Below are 17979 nucleotides of genomic sequence, written 5' to 3' on the forward strand. Positions count from 1 at the left end.
TCGCCGAAGCTTCATATTGACAGTCCACTCTCTGACCAGGACCTCTCACCCATCCTCATCACTACTACTATCCTCTTCCCTCTTCCTCTTCTTCCTATCCTGCTCCCGCAACTGTTGCTGCCTGAGAGGCACCCCACTCTTATCCTCCACCCTCTTCTGGAAAACATAGCTCCTCGCCTCACGATCCTCTCCCTTCCAGCCCCCACCTCCTTCAACATTCCCCAACGTCCTCGCATGACCATATCCCGGATACGCCTCGGCCATGAACTTGAAACTCCTGACCACCTCAAGCCCACAATGCCGTCCCAGATCTCGAATATTCCAGAGTGTATACGGTTCACCTTCAAATAGCGTGACGACGATTGTGCCAGCTTGCGAGAGCAATGTGGAGCACGTTGTGAAGAATTTCACAAGCAGTTCCTGATTGAAGCGTACCTGCCGGTTCACATCTGTACTCTTCCCTCCCACATGCGGGAAATTAAACATCACCACATCAAATTGGCCTCCACTCTTCTTCAACGCTTTATTCCCATCCAGCTTCGTCGCGTCGACATTGTACAGCACCGTCTGTCCCTCTTCAAGGTACTGAACATGCTCTTCAGCCTGTGGATCATACTTCTTGAATAACTCTTCCTTCCCGTCATAACATGTCGCCGTCACGTCACAAGCACCATGCTCTTCCACGATACTCTTTGCGAACGAGAAGTCGCCCTCGCCGATGAGGAGGATGCGATCGCTGGTGGGGTCGAATGGGATTGTGGGGGAGGGGTGTTGTTTCTTCGCTGCAGAGTTTGGCTTGGTGGTGAAAGGCTTTGATTGTGATCGAGAGGAAGCCGGCGTTCTGGTGTGGAGTTTGCGTTTCTTGTTCTTGGCCATGGTGTAGATGGTGGGTGTGGAGGTTTTGGCATTGGTGCGGACTCGAGATTCACTTTCGAGGGAGCTTGGACTGTGGTGCATTGCGCTAGTGGTGCAGGGATCGGAGTGGAGTCCGCTGCACTTTGACAAGTAGAATAGTAGGACACAGATTCATGGGAATGTTGTCGTACAGAATCCATGAACTTCGTGACATTGAAGGAAACGACGGTAGTAAAAAGATGCACCATGATAACACTACCGAACGGTTTCTCATCTTCGCACTGCCATTGCCTTGCTTGTCGCAGCACTCTACACATGATCCTGCATCGACGATTGTTATGATTGAGTGCGTCTATCTGAATGCTAGACCTACTCTTAAAACATATATCCCGAATTATCATGCCCCGTCGACACACTCGGTGGCAGATCCTCAGCTCTCGTACCCCAGGCACTCTCGTTCCTTCCCAGCGTCAACTCCAGCACACCACCATCCAGGAAGAAACTATGCGAGATCCAGTTCTTAGTATACGGCTTGCCGTCAAGCGTGGCGCTTTGGATGTAGATGTTCTGATAGTCGGCATCGAAGTTAATGTTCTTGATCGTGGCCTTCTTGCCCGTGAGCTTGTTCCTGATAGACACTTCCTCGAAGAACGGAGGCGTGATGAGGTACACGTCCTGCCCAGGGTTTGGAAAGATGCCCATCATGGTTAGAGCAACGAACGAGCCCATCGCGCCGCTATCGTCGTTGCCTGGGATGCCGGCAATCGTATCGTTGAATTGCGAGGGGATGTAGAAGTGTGCGCGTTCTGCGCTCTTGCCTGGACGACCTGCGTAGTGATACTGGAACACTGGAAGGAAGCCTTGCTCGTCACCGATGTAGAGGAGTCCGCTCTCGTGTAGGTAATCTAGACGCTTGACGAATGTTGTCGGGCCACCCATCGTAGTGATTAGCGAGGCCATGTCGTGTGGCACGAAGAAGGAATACAGCCATGAGCTGCCCTCGTATGTTTCGTGACCGTCTGGGTTGAGGTAGCAGGAGGTGAAGTTCAGTAGTGGCGAGCAGAATATTGGATCCTGATAGCCCCAGGTCCCGTTCAGAAACTTCGACTGAAGGAACCCAGTAAAGCCAGTGTCTGTGCCATTGATGGCGCTCGTCTCATCGGCTTTCCACATGTTCTTCCAGTAGTCGGAGTTCGTCACGTATTTCTCATAGTCACCTTGGTTGCCCAGTCCACGCGCGACTTCTGCGATGCAGTAGTCATCGTAAGCATACTCGACCGTCCTGCTGATACTCCTGGTGAATGGTCCAACTCCATACGGGTCATAGTCCTCAGTTGGCACATAGTTGAGGGTCTTCCAACTATGCAACCCACCACGACCCTCGACTGACCAGTTCAGAGGTTCATCTTCTGCGTCTTTGACCAGTGCCTCGTAAGCAGTATCCCAGTCAACGCCGTAATCGGTCGCAAGCTTGCCGAACTTGACATAAGTGTCCGCAAGCACCACATCCGCATTGCTGCCGCCTTGCGTGAAGCCTTTGCACAGCGACATGCGGCAGTCAGGGAGCCAGCCTTCCTGTCGGTAGATCTCGATCAAGCTGCGGATCATCTGAATCTGAGAGTAAGGGTCGAGGATAGTGATCAGACTGTGGATGCTTCGGAAGCTGTCCCATATGCAGTAGTAGCTGTCGTAGTAAGGCTCAGTGCTCTCCCAGAGTGGGTTCTCGCCGGTGTAGTCCTGCGGCGAAATACCTGCTCGGTAAACGCCCGACCAAAAGGTAGTTTGGAGACTCTCATTGACGCCGCCTGGTACGACTTCTATCACACCCAAGGTATCTTCCCATGCTTGCTCAGCGGTGGATCTGGTTGCTTCAAAGTCGAAGTCTGGAATCTCCTTCTCTGCATTACTGCATGCCTGGTTTGAGCTGATGAAGCTGACACCAACACGCGCAAGAATTTGGTTGTCAGTGTGTGGTGCATTGAACTGGACCCAGGCGCCTGCTGGCAGGATGTCTGGACTGTTGTCGATGCCATCGTTGACCACAGTAAGGTTCTTCGGCTCAGTCCCTGCGCGATTGTTCATGAAGACTCCAGTGTCGCAAATCTCGGCGCCTGTGAAGTCCGCGCAGAAGTGAAGGGTGTAGGAGCCTATGCCAAAGCTGGGCGAGAAGACACCACTACCAGAAATGCGGCCAGTCTTGTCGTCTACTACTACCGAGCCATTGGTCCTCGACAGAGGAAGATCGATCAGGTCAGCCAATATCAGCGGTTTCAGAGTGGAGTTCTCCGCAGTAGGTGTCGCCGGGAAGTTGAAGCGATACAGCGCTGTGTGGTTCGTTACTGTCATCTCGGTGCGGATGTTGGTGTCCATTGTGACTGCAAAGTACCCAGGATGTGCTTCGGCTGTGCCGTTGATCCTGGGCACTGCTCGATCCTGTATGGGAAACACGCAGCCATTGATGTCGTCGTTCCGGCAGCCAGCTTGTGGGAACAGCGGGAAGTTGCCAAGTGAAGGCGACTGTGAGACATGTTAGTACACACAATGTTCGAGGACTGGATATTCAAGCAGCCTTTGACCGCCACAGTCTCGATGATGCTCATGACATGACCACTGCCATTATCATGACATGGCACTTACTCCTCCAGTGCCCGAGTCGTGCATATGGCTAAAGCCAGTTATGTTTCCCGTCACATCTCCAGTACTAAAGCCTCCCTGGTTCTCGACATTGACATCGGCGCCAGCCTTCGCCATACCGAAGGGTAGTGTTGCTCCAGGGAAGACATGGCCGCCGTTCGTCGTCCCGATCAATGGATCTACAAGACGAAGAATGCTGTCGCTGCTGGCATTCTGCGCGACTGCAGGCACAGCAACAAGACTAGTCAGAAGCGCAAATACAGCTTGGCGAGAAGTAGCCATCTGGACAACGGTGAAGATGTTTCGCGTTGACGGGAACCAACACAAGCGGCTAGTGTCGCTTTCATGAAGCAGAAAAGCTTCGTCCTCACAAGGTTCCAGAGCATCCGTTTCATTTACCCGGTGACCTCGATACTTCCGTTCCCCCCAGATCGCCGCCTTCCCCCCAGCAATACCCACACTTCAGATATAGCCATCTAGGCTCCTGTATCAAATGGCATTCAATATCGCATCAATTCAAGCTAATGTTATCGCGTCTAATCGCGTTGTTAGGTTGTTGTGGGCTCGCAGCGGCACTGGGAGGTGATCTCGAAATCCGCCCTCCCAGGACCTCATTTTTCGCACTTTCTCAAGCCTAATCTCATCCATTGCAACACTACCACCTCAATAGCGACATGGACGATTACGAGACGGTGTTGTTAGCATCACAGCCACCTGCTATCGACCTCACCGCCGCCGCCGAACCGCCTGTGCTGCCAGAAACACCTTGTTTTGACCGCTCCGACTCAGATGCGCGTGGGCGTCGAAGAACGCGGTCTATCACCTCTCACACCTTCATACGACCTCAATATTCGACACGCTCTGTATCACCACGGCCTCAGAAGCACGCGTTCATTATGAAGCCGGTGCTAGATAGTCCTATGCCGCGAGAAGACACGTTCTCTAGCGAGAAGGAATTGACCGATTACTACCACGCGTTTGGAAAAGAGGAGGGCTTCGAATACAGACCAGATCCGAAGGGCTCCAAGGATTGTAACCGTGCTGGACAGCGGTATCGCTACAAGGTAGTGTGTTGCTGTGCTGGCTTTGCTAAGACCGATAAGAATAAGGCGAAGAAGAAGTCTAAGCGATGTGGTTGCCCTTTCTACTTCTACGCTGTTGCTGCTATGCCAGACGAGCCTGAAGGGGAGTGGGAGATACGGCATTCGAACAAGCCTGAATACTATCGACACAATTATAAGCCGGACGATGTAATAGCGCTTGTTATATACCGCTAACGTTTAAGGACTGCTACGTTCTTAGAGGAGCTTGAACGCCTTCAGAAAACACGTATATCGACAGCGAAGATTATGGCCTATTTCAGGGGGCGTGTGTTGCTAAAGCCTCACGACATTCATAATATTGCTTAGGCTCGTAATATCAACGCTCGGCGTGAGCATAATTAAGCAGAGAGGATGGTTAATCTACTCAACAGTAAGTCTATATATTATAACATCTACACGGACTCCGAGACAGGCTCAATTCGAAGTATAACAGCCCTTCATCCGAAGAGCCTTAAAGCCTTTAAGAATACGCCGTATACGATCTGTATTGACTTAACCTATAGTATAAACCTATACAATATAGAGCTTATTAACATTATATCTGCTAGTCCTATAAACAATACAATCGAGCTAGGCGTTAGCTTGATTCGACCTAAGCCTAACAAGTTATACTTTGTCGAATTGCTACGCTCTCTTCGTAAGGGCCTTAAATAGACTAGTTATCTAATGCCTACGGTCTTCGGTACTAACCGTAAAGAGGTACTTATATTTGCCGTCGACGAGGTCTTTCTAGAAAGCACGAATATTATATACGATTAGCATCTATAGTAAGACATCCTTATACGCATACGGAAGGAGAGAGGTGAATTCGGACAGGTTAGGCAAGACGGCTATTAGACGGACAGTCTATCTACTGCTTAATTCTTAAAGCTATTCACTTATACCGTACGGAGTTAGTCTAAAGACGAGTTTAATAGCAACGTTACGAAGCTCAATATAGTATATCTAATATTTAAGTAGTACTTACACGTTAACTAGTAGCGCTTTAAGACACGTATTGTCTATTACTAGACAAACGAGATTAAGCACTTCGGCGAGAAGATAATATTACGAGTTGAAGTATATTACGGCCGTATTAAGGAGTGGCTTAACTATAGTAGCCGCTACGATATCTTTATACTCTTCGAGTCGTTACTAAATTAGTAGAACTAAGGCTAGGACCGTCGACGTAGTGAACTCGCTAATAACCGTAAGCGTTATTATAAGGTGTTAACCGGTCACTTCTAGTAGAGCGTAACTCGCTATATTAGTAACTACGTACTACTCGAAGTGCTTAAGCTTTATAAGCGCGTAGAAGCATTGCTCTATAATAACTATAGGGTTGACGATGCTAGTAATAAGATTAAGTACTCTACGTATAGCTACGGCTATAAGTAGTGTTAGTGTAACGACTATACTACTAAGACTCTAGGCTAGCTATATGTTTATAATATTATAAAGCTTCTTAAGGTAAATAGACGACGATCTACGAAGCTACTACTATAGCGCTTCGACCTCTATTAGTTTGTTAAGTTCGACAAGATAAGGCTACTTAAGAAGGTATAGCTACTACCTCAAATACGAGAGCCTAACATCTACTTTAGTAACCGTAAGCCTATAATAGGTAGTATAACGTTATATTCGACGAAGCGAGCACTTACTACTCGTAAATTAGACGACTTGAATAAGGCTACTATTAAGAGAGCGAAGCCGGCTATAGTAACGACTACTACCTTCGTTCTTAAGCCTAGAGTATCACTTACTTAATTAAAGAAGACAGTACCTAATTATAGCTATAAGAGTAGCTAATGCCGTACTTAGTAATACCCTTGCTAACGAGACAATCGAGTATATAGTCCTGCCTATTACGCTACTAGATACGAGTACTATAACCTTCGGTAGGAGTCCTTATAACTAGCTCCGCCGAAGTAGCTAAGTAAGGTCGATATACTACGCTAACGACTCGCTAAGATAGAGGCTCGTAAGTAGTAGCGATAACATACTAAGGAGGAGCGAGCAAGATTATAGGCTAACTACTATCGATAGTAAGTAATATTAGCTAAGTAATACCGTCGATAGGTTACGCTATAATAATACTAATTACAGTAGTTATAGTAGTAACGGATAGTATATCTATCGACTTAGCCGGTAAGGCCTCTATACTATAGTATCGTCTAGTAATAGTACTTCTAATAGTCGTAGTAATAGCTAGGTAAGTATTAACATTAGTAATAGTAATAATAGGTCTATTATATCTAGTAGTAGTAACGACAGCTTGATTAGTATAAACTAGTATATATAGCGCGTAGATATAGGGCTGTAGGGCAGAAGCTAATAGGCCCTAAGTAGATAGTAGTAACAATACCTTTTCTTAGCCTTATCCTAATATACTCCTTATAGCAAAGTAATAATGATGCCAAGCATACGATATAGGCGCAAATACGCTGTGCTACGTATATTATGTATCGTCGGTTATTGCTGCGGGGAAGGCGGCGATCTGGGGGGAACGGAAGTATCGAGGACCCGGTGAAGACATGGTCGTCGTTCATGCTATCATGCCCCGCGGCGGCATACAACGTTGCTCCACAGGTAGCGGTATGCACAATACGGTCAATACCATTGTGGCCTTGTCAATGGCCCCTCACCTGCCAGGTACGGAGAAGTGATGGAACGTTGCAGAGAGGATGCGAGGAACATGGCAACATGGCACGCATGGCTCGAAGGAAGCCACGGAAGCGGAGGTGACTTTTGGCGGAGGCTGGGATCATCCTGGTAGTCTATGGTCACGTGTCACGCTGTTCGTGGTGATCGCGTTGTGCAGTTGCAGTATTACAATTTACAGCGTGACACGGAACCACCGTCGGCGACCTTGTCACGGCATCGAGCTACTCCTGCTCAAACGTTGCCTACTTGCAAGCCATCACTACCCATCCTACTTCTAAAGCCCGTCCTCGATCGAGCCTTGGTGTTCGCAGTCCACCGCACCATACACACTGCATCGCTCCGAAGAAGCGCAGTACGACGACCTGTACACATGCCGTGTGATAGTCCTCACAAGAGCTCGATAACCGCAGCCCTCGCCAAAGCTGTGTCCCGACGACAGGCCTTCCCATTACACGTAGAACTGCACACCGAAGACCGGACTGATGTCCTGCAACCTCCCCTCCTCCGGCTTCTCCATCCCATTCAGCCAACCTCTTCACATCCAAATTCGACCTCATCCTCTCCGGCGTAGCACTCTTACCCACCGGTATCGTCCCTCTCTGCACAGCCCAGCTCTGTAACATCTGCCCAATCCCCATCCCGGCCCTCTCCGCCAACTTCTGTATCTCAGCATCGTCGATAACTCGCACACCAGTGATCGAACCGCCACCAAAAGGACCAAATGCTGTAGTCACGATCCCGTGCTTCTTGTGGAACTCTAGGAGCTCGTTCTGAGGTAGCCAGGCATGCATTTCAACTTGATTGCAGCTGATCGGGATCTCTTTCGAGTAGGGCAGCAGTTCCTGCACATCCTGCAATCCCAAGTTTGACACTCCGATGGCGCGGGCTTTGCCTTTCTTCACGAGCTCCTGCATGGCGAGCCAGGTAGGAACGAAACTTCCCTCCTGCCCATTCTTCTTCGCAACATGCTTCGGCGTATGCTCCTAATCCGGTACGGGTAGACCTTTCTCATCTAGCAATACCCCCATACCGCCCTGATCATACATACTCGGCTCTGCCTTCTCCAACGCTTCCCTTCCCTTGTTCTTGAAGACCACAGTATGATGTGCTAGGAACAGATCTACATATTCCATCCCACTATCTTGCAACACCTTATCCAGTGCGAGCTCAACATTCTCCGGTGCCAGAAATTGCAGCCACACCTTGGACGTTACGTGGATTTCTTCTCGTGGGATTCCAGGAGCTCTAATAGCGTTGCCGACAGGTTTACTGGAGTTATAACCCCAAGCGGAGTCAAGGTGTCGATAACCCGACTGGAGAGCTGTGAGGATGCATTCTTCAGCACTCTGCTTCTCGTCAGAGAACCAGGTGCCAAACCCGACTGACGGTATGTCGACTTTCTGGCCATTGGCTACTGGCATTGGGAAAGATTTGGGTAAGGATATGGTTGCTGTATGGTGTTGATCTTTGGGAACCGATCGTATTCTATGCTACTGCGGAACGCTCTTATACATTGGTCCTGGAGGCGACCTTTGAGATAGAATGCGGCAAAGGCGCACACTACCTTCCATCGAGCGGCCTGCCCTTCATGGGCATGCTGCGCGCCAAGCCCTGTTTGAGTTCGATCCTTCGGCCCCAGAGAGGCAAACCTTGGGAAAGCGTATCGATCGGCCGGTGAGACGTAAACAGCAACGCGAGACAACCAGGCGAGCCAGGCGACACGTGAAGCTGTAGCCAGACTGAGAGAATCCATGTTTATCAAAGGGACTCGCGGATCAAAAAAAAAGCGATAGACATGTTGTGGGCGCATGGAAAGCTTCGTCACATAATGCTTGAGCAGTGGCTAGGTTAGAACGGCCAACGTATGGCACGACGTCTGCTCTCACTTGCCGACGATGAGGACCCTTGTCGTGACTACAGCACAACTCGACACGACAACACAGACACTCCCAAGAGACTTGCACAACCAGACGTCTGATCCCGACTTACTCCCTTCATCCCATCTGTCCCTTCCTTCCACCCGCTGTACCCACTCAATAGTCACAACACCTGTAGTTCGTTCCACCAGGACAGAACCCTACCACCCCAGTCAGCGTCTCCCTCGCTAACCTCGCTCCCTCAACTTACCAGTCAAGAAGGTCCCACCCGCACACCCTCTGCTAGTCCAAGTACAATAGCTTGAAGAATCCTCACAAGGCTCCACATGGCAGCACCTGATATTGGCGGGATCGTTGGGACATGCTCCCACGATGGAGACACCACCCGCGGCGGCACAGTTGGCAGTTGAGATGCAGATGCCTTCGACTTGGTGGAGAGATGTGCCGGTGCAGCGGCCGTTGACGGCTGCTAGGGTGAAGGTGCTGAATGGGAGGATGGAGAGGAGGAGGGTGGTGTAGAGCATGGTGATGTTCTCAGGTGGAGGATTTTGGCCAGGGTTTGTGGAGCGAAAAGGTCTGAGAATCTGATAACAAGCTGACTAGTAGGAACCGAAGTTTCGAGCGCATCACTGGAGGAGTCGGCATCTTTATGCTCACTCCTGGACGAGGTCGAGACTCAGATGGTGTGCAGTCAATGCAGGCGCTCTTGGCCTATAGCTCAGCTGGCCAGATTCAGGCACATACCCGCCTCCTGCGGCCATTGGGGCATGAAGCCGGGCGGCATTGCACACTAGCACTATAGCCATCATGCAGATACACGCTGGTAGTACGGAGCGAGGTCCAGTCAGTGTAACTATACGAGCAACGAGTATGTGCCAAGCAGCGCCACCAATGTGGAGGGTAACACAACATACTGGAGGCTGCAGCTTCTCCTCATCAGCCCCCAGCTTTGCTCCGCGAATGTTACGGCAGGATGCCACTCAAGCAAAGGGTCAGATGATCGTGATGTTCTGAGCCGAAGGCCTAGCTAGGATATCCGTAGTACTGCCAGTCCACGCCTTCGGTCTAGGTCCATGGGCTGTGCCGCTATTCATCTATATTGACAAGGGATGGCGAGGCAAGGACAGAGTCTCGTGGACTAGAACCATGGGTGATCGCGCTCGTCACACTCAGAGGCATTGGACTGCTTCTTGTGGTTGACATAGTGCCTGGTCATTGTCGTTTGCTGCCAAGTTTTGGTAAGATGTTGGTCGTACAGCTCATGCTTAGCTTTCATCTAGAAGAAGCTGTTGCGAGATCAAGTCCAAAATCTCGGCAAAAAGCTTGCTGGTGCGCCGTGTTGCTATTGTCAGGCGCCGCCATATCATCTCGCCTGACTTGTCCAACACTAGCCAACGCATTCATCCTCGCTGCTGCAAGTTTTGTGGTGTCGAATGAAAGACTGTGCATATCCAGCAAGCGCCGATATCTCGTGATCTCATTCGTCCAGTACTCGACTTCCTCTTCTGTCACGGAGGAAAGTAGCATTGCGAACATGAAAGATCCGGCCATAGAGAAGTTACTGCGACAGATCGGAGACCACCAAAATGCCCTTAGACGAGTGACTTGAAGGTTTTCCAGAAGGGTCGAGATAGCGTTTACAGTGATTTTAGCCTGAGATCGGACCCGAAGGTAGAGAGGCTCGGTGGATGGTAGGATGCGAAGGAGCGCCTTGTGGACAGCGATTTGGACCGTGTAAAACGCGAGAAACACCGTACCTACGTGTGTTAGTGGTTACGCGAGACGCTACATGTTGGTACTTTCAACATACCTGTCGGATCCAGGAATATGTCGTTGACACGAAGTAGCTCTGACAAATACCGTGTCTGAAAGTTTGCGAGCTGCATATCGAAATAAGCACCAAGTCTTTCTATCTCTTCAGTAGTCGAAGCACCAAGAGTTTCTGCTGGTTTCGTCGTGTAGAACGTCGAAAGGACCGCGGACAAGATCTGGGAAAGCGCCGCGAATGCCACGAACATACGAGAGCATGTATGCGGGAGCACTGTACCCGTGATCATAGTCGCAGGCAGGTCTTCTGCGACCGGCAGGGGCACCGTTGAGCCATCTTCGTGAATGTAACACGGGCGTCCGAGTCCGAGAGCGGCCCATTTGTCTGTAATATACACAGACCACCAAAGACGTTTTCTTCGACCGCGATCCACAGGTGACATATCCCAGTTCGAGGGATCGACATTCAACCCAAGATCATGGCTCATACCGACCAGTGTTCCAATTTCGGGATAGATCCCGGGTAATGGTGGCGTGCGATGCGTTTCAGGGTGGCGTTGAATAAACAGTAAAGCCGTCTCGATGATCTCCAGGCGCGGAGCACGACTATCAGTCGAGAGTGCTCGGGAGACGTAGTCCTGTAAGGGAGCCAGCGCAATATCCTTTGCCGCAGGACAAAACGGTATAGCCAGTCCATACATTGCCGCCAGCAGCGGTAGATCGATCTCATTGCCTTTCGTGAAACGACTGGGGTCCAACAACGGGTAGCTCGTATGTATGACCTCAAAGTACGTCGTCAGCAGCTCGTGATGAAGCGGATATGCTGGGTCAAGCAGACTGCTTGGAGGATAGTGTGCTAGTCGAGCATTCAAGTAGTCTTCGGGCACCAGAACGAACATTGCCGGCGGCGCTCCAGCCACGCGGACGCGAAGACATGCAAAGCCATCGGTCTTGTGGAGGTCAGACTGGTTGAATGTCGAGTGTCTAAGCACGAAAGGGTCAAGGTCGCCGGACGGGCCGCAAAACTGGCTGATCCATTCTGTGCGGGTATGTCTCGACGCCTCGGCTGTCGTCTGCAGGTCTCCAGGCGGGAAAGATGTTGACGGTGCTGCATCAGGTGTCGCAGTAGCCGAAGAGCTCACAACTGAAATGGTACTCCCGGGCAGACCTGTTGCCGCGGGATGGACCCTCCTTCTCCTCGGGGTAGGTCCTTGATCATACGAACACACCTGTCCAGATGTCCGGCATAGATAGCACGCCTCATCGCCAGGATCTCGAATGCAGCACACCTTCCTTCGTCTGCAAGCATCGCATGGTCGTTCCTTTCGACTTTTGTACTTCCGGCCGTAGCTGGACGAGCTGGCTTCCATCAGCTCACTCCAGGATCATGCACCGCCTTCGGTGTCATCAAGCTACCCCATGGGCAACGTCGTGGAGAGAGTTGGCCGTTCATGGTTGTGTAGGAGCTGCAGTGGTGAGTTGGAGCTCTTATCTTCACCTTCCTTGTTCGAGCTGATAGGCACAGATCGGCGAAGCAGACCAATTGCCGAACACTACCGATCTCAAAAATCAGACCCACGGGACGGGGCTGAGGCAAGACACTTCATTGTAGCGCAGCTATAGAAAGAAGACAGATCTAATCAACTCCCAGGAGCGGCTCAACCGCATGGTACCACACTGTACAGTCCGCCTCGCTGACGCCTCCAATCATATCACAGTACTTCAGACGCCGAAGTTCGCGCACCAACCACGTTCTGCATGGTTTGCGGGAACACGAAGAGGTGTTTCCCAGGTACGCCAGCCTTGACCTCCTCCCACGTGTATGGACCACCCGTTATAAGGCAGCCACCAGGTAGCTCCTCCTTTCGTGCCTTCAGAGAATCCCTCCATGCCTCCATGGCTTCACTACGGATCTGAGGACAGGTTCTGAGTACGGCTTGTTCTCTGAGTGTCGGGACCTCATCCAATCGACTAATGTTCCAGCCATTTGCGATGATGTATTCGAAAATCTGAAGCCGGAGTTCTGTTACTAGCCGCCTCAGTGGGAAAGGGAAGGCTGGTGGATATGTTGCCTTGTCGGCCGTCTTGCGAAGTCGCAGGCCTTCACGGATGCACTTTTGCTTGTACTTGCTGGTCATGGTTGTGTGAGCAGCAAGATGTCGACGAAGATACAGAGTGGGCTGGCTTTCATATTCGCCTGGAATAGAACGCGCTTGCGGCCTGACACTTCTCGTTCAGTCTCATTGTTTGCTACGGAAATGAACGAGGGAGATGGCACACACTCGATGCAAGTCGTAGATTTTCAAGGAGCTATAGGTCTCGGTAGCATTTTCTCCAGCCACTCTATCAAGCGTCCACGCTGCCAGGAGTCCAGGTGATCCAAGGTTATTCCCATGGCAGACTCCCACGAGTCGACCTCGTGCACCTTGCGACGGATCATCCTGCTGTCGAGGGCATGCTTCTGGTCTGACGCGCCGCCCTCAGCACCGATAGTAAGCGCACCATCCGTGATGGCACCGTATCGAACGGAAAGTTCGAGATCAGCATCAAGGAGCACCTGAGATTTGGTCGACAGACTGTACTGTGGCGTCTGTAGGTATGTCCAGTCGAGAGACTTCAGTTCCTCGTAGCCTTTGCGGATATCTTCCTGCTCTAACCACCCTTCATCGACCTCTATCGTCGGCTGACTTTGAGCCTCGTAGTGCTTCGAAAAGTGCTTCTGCACGGCTGCGATAAAGTCGTCGTTGCTCAGCAAGATGTTCCCAACCGGTGAGCTAACACTCTCGACACCACGAGCAGTCATGAACGGCTTCGCGGGCGAATGTAAGTAGTCTGGTATGACAGGAAGATTCGGGCTTGACAGTAAGCACGTTCCGTGATGCAGTGCCCGGTTTCTGGTGAGCTTGTACGCAGAGCCAGAGACCTTCAATGGCTTCGGTGTATCAAAGTCAATGGCCTCGAAAGGTGTGCTGTGCGTGTCGTCTGGGTCAGCCCTCGCAGCACGATGGCCTTGATCAAGTACAATGTCATGCCGAGCATTGACTCTTGATCGCTCGACACCACAGCTCCTCAATGCCCGCACTACCATTTCGGCATGCTTGTCGCGGGTGAACTGGGTCGAAGGACATATCACCGTCCAGTTCACATTTCCCTCATCATGGAAGACTGTGCCGCCACCACTCCTCCTCCGTACAAGATCAACACCTCCCAGACCGGGAGGCTCCGTTTCGGGTCGTCCACGGGAAGCATCCAGCAATGCAAGATTGACCTCCAGCCATGGATTCTGGTTCCTGCCGATGATGATGCTAGGACGGTTGACGTACAGAAATAGTACAGCCGAATCAGGTGCAGCTTTCTGTAGCAGATAATGCTCGATGGACAGATTCAGGTATGGATCACGCGACCGAGAGATGTAGGATTGCACTGGCTTTTGCAGGCCTTCCAGTGCTGAGGACGAGAGGCACCTCCGCGTTGCTGTTGGCAGTCGAGTCACCCCTCTGGCGTAGGCGCTCTTGAACAGATGGTGCCTTAAAATCATGGAACCATACTGTAGAAACAATGATTGGTGATGTACAGGCTGATCTTCCAGGGGTGCGGCTGACTTTGCTCGGGCTTCGGCGGTTCAGCCCGCCAATCCGGTTGGTGGGTGATGGGCAACGGTGACAACGCGCGCTGGAGCCTGGCACGAATGAAGTGGACCTGATGCGTCTGTCATAGTGCGTGACGATATCATATTACGGTTCCGTTGTCTTTGTTGAAGATAGCATGTTATGAGGGACAATAGTCTGCCCCTCAAGTGTGTTGATAAGCATCGGGAAGTGTAGAGCTCGGGTGCGACGTACCTGCGTCTGGTTCCTGCAGCCAGCATACGCCGCCTTCCCTTTTGGGTTGTTTCATTGACGAACTCTCACTTCAAGCCTCACTTCCACCACCCACAACTTCACCCCGCCGAGCACCTCCCCTTCTTCCACCCGCCGACAGCGCGACGATAATGCAACAATGGCGTCCGACAACTCGAGCCAGTCATCTCGACCACCAATGACGGTCCTCGAGCTGATCGCCTTTGTCAAGAAAGAGCTCGACACCGATGAGGAGCGTCAGGCGAAGATCGCGCTCGCCGGAGATGGTGGCAGCGGCGTGGTGCCAGAGAAGGCACACTCAGGCCACACTCTGGACTTGAGCCACAAGAACATTGAGGCGCTGCCGGTTGCGGTGGTGGCATTGATCAAAGAGCGCGTGGAGAGGTGCGTGGAGGTGGGCAGGCGGAGAAGATGCTGCCGCGCTGACGGTGACACAGACTTGCACTATCACACAATCCACGCATTCAAATACCACTGGAGATTGCTCAGTGTGACAAGCTACGCTACCTCAACCTACGATGGAACAAATTGAGGAAGTTCCCAGACGCGGTCGGTGAAGAATTCGAGCCAGGAGCAGGGATGAGACATTGACATGGCGCAGGTACTGTCCCTGTCGAGACTGGAAATACTCGACATCAGCAAGAATGCTATCGATGGCATCCCAGAGGGCATCCGAAACATGACGAACCTCAAGTTCCTGGCCGTGGCTCGCAATCAAATCCGCCGTCTGCCTCTTGCCCTCGGCGACATGAACCTGGTCAAACTCAAATTCGACGAGAATCCTATCGAGTTCCCACCAGCTGAGGCACTCAAAGCGTCGGTGGACCGCACAGCCAATATGATCGACTCCGAAAAGGACAAGGACATGTGCCAGCATGTGAAGAAGTACATGAAAGTCTGTGCAATGCAAGAGAGTTTGCGCTCGCACTCCTCTCAGGAGAGCATGAGGTGTGTTTGGCTGGAGCATATTGTCCATGTTGCACACTAACGACCCCCTAGCGAGAGCCAGGAGACTACTCCACGACCTGCCAGACGCGGTGTCACCGGTGGTCGCTTCCCAGTACGACCGAGCATTTCCAGCATCGATGGTTTCAACCCCAATACCTCCTCGGACTCCCCGCCCAATGCACCACCACCGATCCCCCAGAGATCAACCGAGAGATGGCATGGCCATGGCGTGTCTTCAAACGATAGGTATCCGTCATCTATGAAGCGCCCACACGTCGCACCCCTGTATACTGGTGGTCTTGAGGCAAGCCGGAGCAGGAGCGAGACTGTCGCCTCCTCCACAGACTCCATCCGCAAGACCCGCGGCTACGGTTATGTCCCAGGGAGGAAGATCAGCCAGCAAGAGATGAGAAATCAGCTCTCTGCTCGTTCAAATCCAACGCCTGCACTGACACCTCCACATTCACGCGCCCCAAGCGTGACCTCAAGCTACAACAACTACTTGGCGGTCGGCAGTGGCAATGAATCGTCATCTGGCGCGGTAAGCCCGATTGACGGCTCATCCATGCGTGCCAAACTATCTCGCAAGCTGGCGAGTCTACCGGAGAGTCGCAACTCACGTCTGCCAACCATCACCGCCATCAGAGCTGTAAAGCGCGTATTCTATATGCTTGCTCATCTTTATGGTCCAGTGGCAGACATCGCCCAGCAGCTCGGAGGCAACTCTTCAAGAAAACGCACACGCTTGCAATTGCAGGTCGTCAAAGCGCATGTTCAAAGCACTGAGCTTGATCGTATGCTGAATAAGGCTAGCGTCACTGTCGAGGACAATCCGGAGATCGACGCGACACTTCTGGCAAACATCATACGCGCTGCGATCAAGTCTCTTCGAGAGCACGGTCTTGTTATCAACGAGCTGCGTCGCATCCATGCGCAGGACCTCAAGCAGATCGATGCAATTCACGTACGCTGTGTCATCACAACAGCCTATATGCTCATCATTGAGGCGCGCAACATCTGTCTCATGCTAGGCTTCAAGATCAAGCCCAAGGCCCAGCGCGACACGATTCGCGCTTCTCAAGCTTGGAGCAGTCGAACGGTGACTCCAACGCAACCGACGTCCGCAACCAGTAATCGTCGTCGCGGCAATACCATCCTCCCGAGCTCAAGCCATGTTGCCAACGTTCGAGGCATCGCACCTCCGGTGCCTCTTCACACTGGTAGCAGGACCAACACCATGACATCGATCAGCGCTGCAGCCACACCACGCTACAACAACTATGACCATGTGCAGCCACAGAGTGCATATCCTTCCCGCAGCAACACGATCCGCAGCAACATGACTGATGTGGAGACCGAAGAGACACCAGAAAGGGTATACTCCAAGCTCAAGGCTTGTTGCAACCTTGCAAGCCAGGTCCTGCCTACAGTACGCAACGATCTCCTGCAGCGCAAGATTCTGGCCGACAATTCGGGTCAGATGCACAACTCTCGCCAGTATCTCGGAGCTTTGAAGAGATGCGAGGCCATCGGCCTTCTCAATGAGAAGCTTCTCAGTCGGCTGAGTAATATGAGGATCGTCGACGCTGCGCGTCATCAAAAGGAGTTCTCGCACATGATTGAAGGCTTTGGAAATGTGAGTATTCCACCCCAAGCGTCTTCACGATACTTTTTGACCTTTCAGCAGGAATGGGCGAACTTCGGTAGCGAAGTTGCCAACCTTGCATCACAGCGGATTGATCTAGGCAACATTCGGCATGTCCTTCGACCTCTCCAGCACGCGGTCAAGGATGCCAATCGGGCGACACAGCACGTTACTCGCACGATCAAGCCGCCACCACACCCTGGCCTCCCGCATCAGCTGAATACCGCGTTGGCACAGCACGCAGGGCAGGTTCCGCCCATGCCAGCTACTCCATTGGCTGTAGCACTTGGTCCTGCTGCTCAGGCTACAGTGCCGCCGACTCCGACAACATCTTTTCACTCGCCGGAACACTATTTGCAGGATCCCATGCGGCGTCCACGGTTGGCCGAGAGAAGTGCAACCACATTGCCACTTCCCAGCTACCCGCGGATATGATTGCGACCGCAATCGAGCATTGGTAAGCACGTGCAGTGACGTTTATGTTTTGTGGGCGGCGGGTATGAGCACGGGCATGAGCATGAGCATGAGCATTTTCTTTTGGGTGGAGCAATTGGCAAATGGCGTTTTTGACAAAGGGATGGAGTCGGTTTCAGGGGCGCAGCGAGGACTACCGAAAAACGGACGGAAAAACAACGACAGGACGACTT

At 51.8% G+C, this 17979-nt stretch overlaps 8 protein-coding genes across 8 annotated transcripts; 1 reads left to right on the plus strand and 7 right to left on the minus strand.

Moving 5' to 3' along the window:
- Positions 1 to 45: 45 nt before the first annotated feature.
- On the minus strand, positions 46 to 957 carry CLAFUR5_13753 (25S rRNA (uridine-N(3))-methyltransferase; the record flags this gene model as incomplete). Its single annotated transcript, XM_047912901.1, has 1 exon — positions 46 to 957. One exon carries the CDS (start codon positions 955 to 957, stop codon positions 46 to 48), a length of 912 nt encoding a protein of 303 aa, XP_047768798.1.
- Positions 958 to 1230: 273 nt separating this feature from the next.
- On the minus strand, positions 1231 to 3771 carry CLAFUR5_13754 (uncharacterized protein; the record flags this gene model as incomplete). Its single annotated transcript, XM_047912902.1, has 2 exons — positions 1231 to 3372; positions 3493 to 3771. The coding sequence occupies 2 exons, from the start codon at positions 3769 to 3771 to the stop codon at positions 1231 to 1233; spliced, it is 2421 nt and encodes an 806-aa protein (XP_047768795.1).
- A 3706-nt stretch (positions 3772 to 7477) lies between these two features.
- On the minus strand, positions 7478 to 8656 carry CLAFUR5_13755 (Putative reductase 1; the record flags this gene model as incomplete). Its single annotated transcript, XM_047912903.1, has 3 exons — positions 7478 to 8191; positions 8231 to 8478; positions 8518 to 8656. The coding sequence occupies 3 exons, from the start codon at positions 8654 to 8656 to the stop codon at positions 7478 to 7480; spliced, it is 1101 nt and encodes a 366-aa protein (XP_047768796.1).
- A 612-nt stretch (positions 8657 to 9268) lies between these two features.
- On the minus strand, positions 9269 to 9636 carry CLAFUR5_20104 (uncharacterized protein; the record flags this gene model as incomplete). The annotated part of the gene is made up of 2 exons (XM_059462944.1): positions 9269 to 9312; positions 9363 to 9636. 2 exons carry the CDS (start codon positions 9634 to 9636, stop codon positions 9269 to 9271), a joined length of 318 nt encoding a protein of 105 aa, XP_059319177.1.
- A 748-nt stretch (positions 9637 to 10384) lies between these two features.
- CLAFUR5_13756 (Transcriptional activator protein DAL81) lies at positions 10385 to 12249 on the minus strand (the record flags this gene model as incomplete). The annotated part of the gene is made up of 2 exons (XM_047912904.1): positions 10385 to 10869; positions 10923 to 12249. The coding sequence occupies 2 exons, from the start codon at positions 12247 to 12249 to the stop codon at positions 10385 to 10387; spliced, it is 1812 nt and encodes a 603-aa protein (XP_047768793.1).
- Positions 12250 to 12591: 342 nt separating this feature from the next.
- On the minus strand, positions 12592 to 13017 carry CLAFUR5_13757 (uncharacterized protein; the record flags this gene model as incomplete). Its single annotated transcript, XM_047912905.1, has 1 exon — positions 12592 to 13017. The coding sequence occupies one exon, from the start codon at positions 13015 to 13017 to the stop codon at positions 12592 to 12594; it is 426 nt and encodes a 141-aa protein (XP_047768794.1).
- A 164-nt stretch (positions 13018 to 13181) lies between these two features.
- Positions 13182 to 14417, minus strand: CLAFUR5_13758 (Putative lipoate-protein ligase A; the record flags this gene model as incomplete). Its single annotated transcript, XM_047912906.1, has 1 exon — positions 13182 to 14417. The coding sequence occupies one exon, from the start codon at positions 14415 to 14417 to the stop codon at positions 13182 to 13184; it is 1236 nt and encodes a 411-aa protein (XP_047768801.1).
- Positions 14418 to 14878: 461 nt separating this feature from the next.
- Positions 14879 to 17767, plus strand: CLAFUR5_13759 (Leucine-rich repeat-containing protein sog2; the record flags this gene model as incomplete). Its single annotated transcript, XM_047912907.1, has 5 exons — positions 14879 to 15123; positions 15177 to 15288; positions 15341 to 15687; positions 15739 to 17323; positions 17375 to 17767. The coding sequence occupies 5 exons, from the start codon at positions 14879 to 14881 to the stop codon at positions 17765 to 17767; spliced, it is 2682 nt and encodes an 893-aa protein (XP_047768802.1).
- Between the last annotated feature and the right edge of the window lie 212 nt (positions 17768 to 17979).

The sequence above is a fragment of the Fulvia fulva genome, chromosome 12, assembly GCF_020509005.1.
Source record: "Fulvia fulva chromosome 12, complete sequence".
Taxonomy (NCBI): domain Eukaryota; kingdom Fungi; phylum Ascomycota; class Dothideomycetes; order Mycosphaerellales; family Mycosphaerellaceae; genus Fulvia; species Fulvia fulva.